Here is a 1249-nt window from a genome sequence, read left to right as displayed (position 1 = left end):
ACACGACATTGTCCATCAACCCTATTCCAATAGAAATAATTTACTCCTTTTAACCCAGGCCTATCCTCAGAGCCTCGGAGGTCCACTTGAAGGGGTGGGGAACAGGTCTTCTGGCCCTCAGCTCGCTAAGGACCCTTATTCCTCAGAGGTTGATTTTAGAGTCACAGAAGATTTTTTTTTCTTTTTTTTTTAAAATAAATTTATTTATTTATTTATGGCTGCGTTGGGTCTTCGTTGCTGCGCACGGGCTTCCTCTAGTTCTGGTGAGCGGGGGCTACTCTTTGTTGTGGTGCGCGGGCTTCAGTAGTTGCAGCGTGTGGGCTCAGTAGTTGTGGCGCACGGGCTTAGCTGCTCCGCGGCATGTGGGATCTTCCCGGACCAGGGCTCCAACCCGTGTCCCCTGCACTGGCAGGTGGATTCTTAACCACTGTGCCACCAGGGAAGTCTGCAGTCATTTTCGGACTCGAAGTAACAAACAGAAATGAGTCGTGCTCCGCTGCCCACAGCAAATTTGTTCTCTAGCGGGGACCACTTGACAAAAGTGGCCGCACGGTTAATTCTCAGGATCACCAGGGTCGGCTTCCAGACACCATCTTTCTGACTCCACACGTAGGCATTGCGGTCAGCCCCACAAGTGACGATGCGGTCACTCTTGGGAGCCCAGTCGATACCTGTGATGTGTCCGTTGTGCTCCTTGAGTTCATGAGCTTTCACCCACTGGCTCCCGTTCTTCTTGTAGATGTGGACTTCGTGGTTATTGGGGCTAAGGGCAATCTGGGTACGATCCCTGTTCCAGGCATGACAGGTGATTGGCTCTAGTAAGAACTGATGCAGGGACATTATTCTTAGTGTGTTCAAAGGACAGAAAACTGGGGGTCGGGGCCGTCCGAACGGGCTCGGAGCGTTGAATTCGCGGACTCTGGTCAGTCGACGCGAACAGGCTCCGGCAGGCGCGGGCGGAGGACCGAGGCCCTGAGGGAGAGCACAGAAGATTTTAAAGACAGACATTTTATAAACTGCCAAACTAACGGAGTTCCCTGTTTTAGTTTGTTTCCCTCCTACGCAGAACTCCTGCTGCTTTACTCCTTACGTGACCAAACCTCCGCACGGAACTTAAAAGGATCACAGCTTCACGCATCTGAGTTCGAGTGCCTTCCATCTGGGCAGACTTTTCCACACACACACACACACACACACACACACACACACACACACACACACACACACACACACACACACACACAATGTT

General features: G+C 51.6%; 1 protein-coding gene across 1 annotated transcript; it reads right to left on the bottom strand.

Moving 5' to 3' along the window:
- Positions 1-405: 405 nt before the first annotated feature.
- LOC102981711 (actin-related protein 2/3 complex subunit 1A-like) lies at positions 406-977 on the bottom strand. The gene has a single exon (XM_055084694.1). It carries the CDS (start codon positions 838-840, stop codon positions 421-423), a length of 420 nt encoding a protein of 139 aa, XP_054940669.1. The 5' UTR covers positions 841-977; the 3' UTR covers positions 406-420.
- Between the last annotated feature and the right edge of the window lie 272 nt (positions 978-1249).

The sequence above is a fragment of the Physeter macrocephalus genome, chromosome 5, assembly GCF_002837175.3.
Source record: "Physeter macrocephalus isolate SW-GA chromosome 5, ASM283717v5, whole genome shotgun sequence".
NCBI lineage: Eukaryota > Metazoa > Chordata > Mammalia > Artiodactyla > Physeteridae > Physeter > Physeter macrocephalus.
The sequence above is the reverse complement of the archived record's forward strand: the minus strand, read 5'-3'. Positions and strand labels throughout refer to the sequence as shown.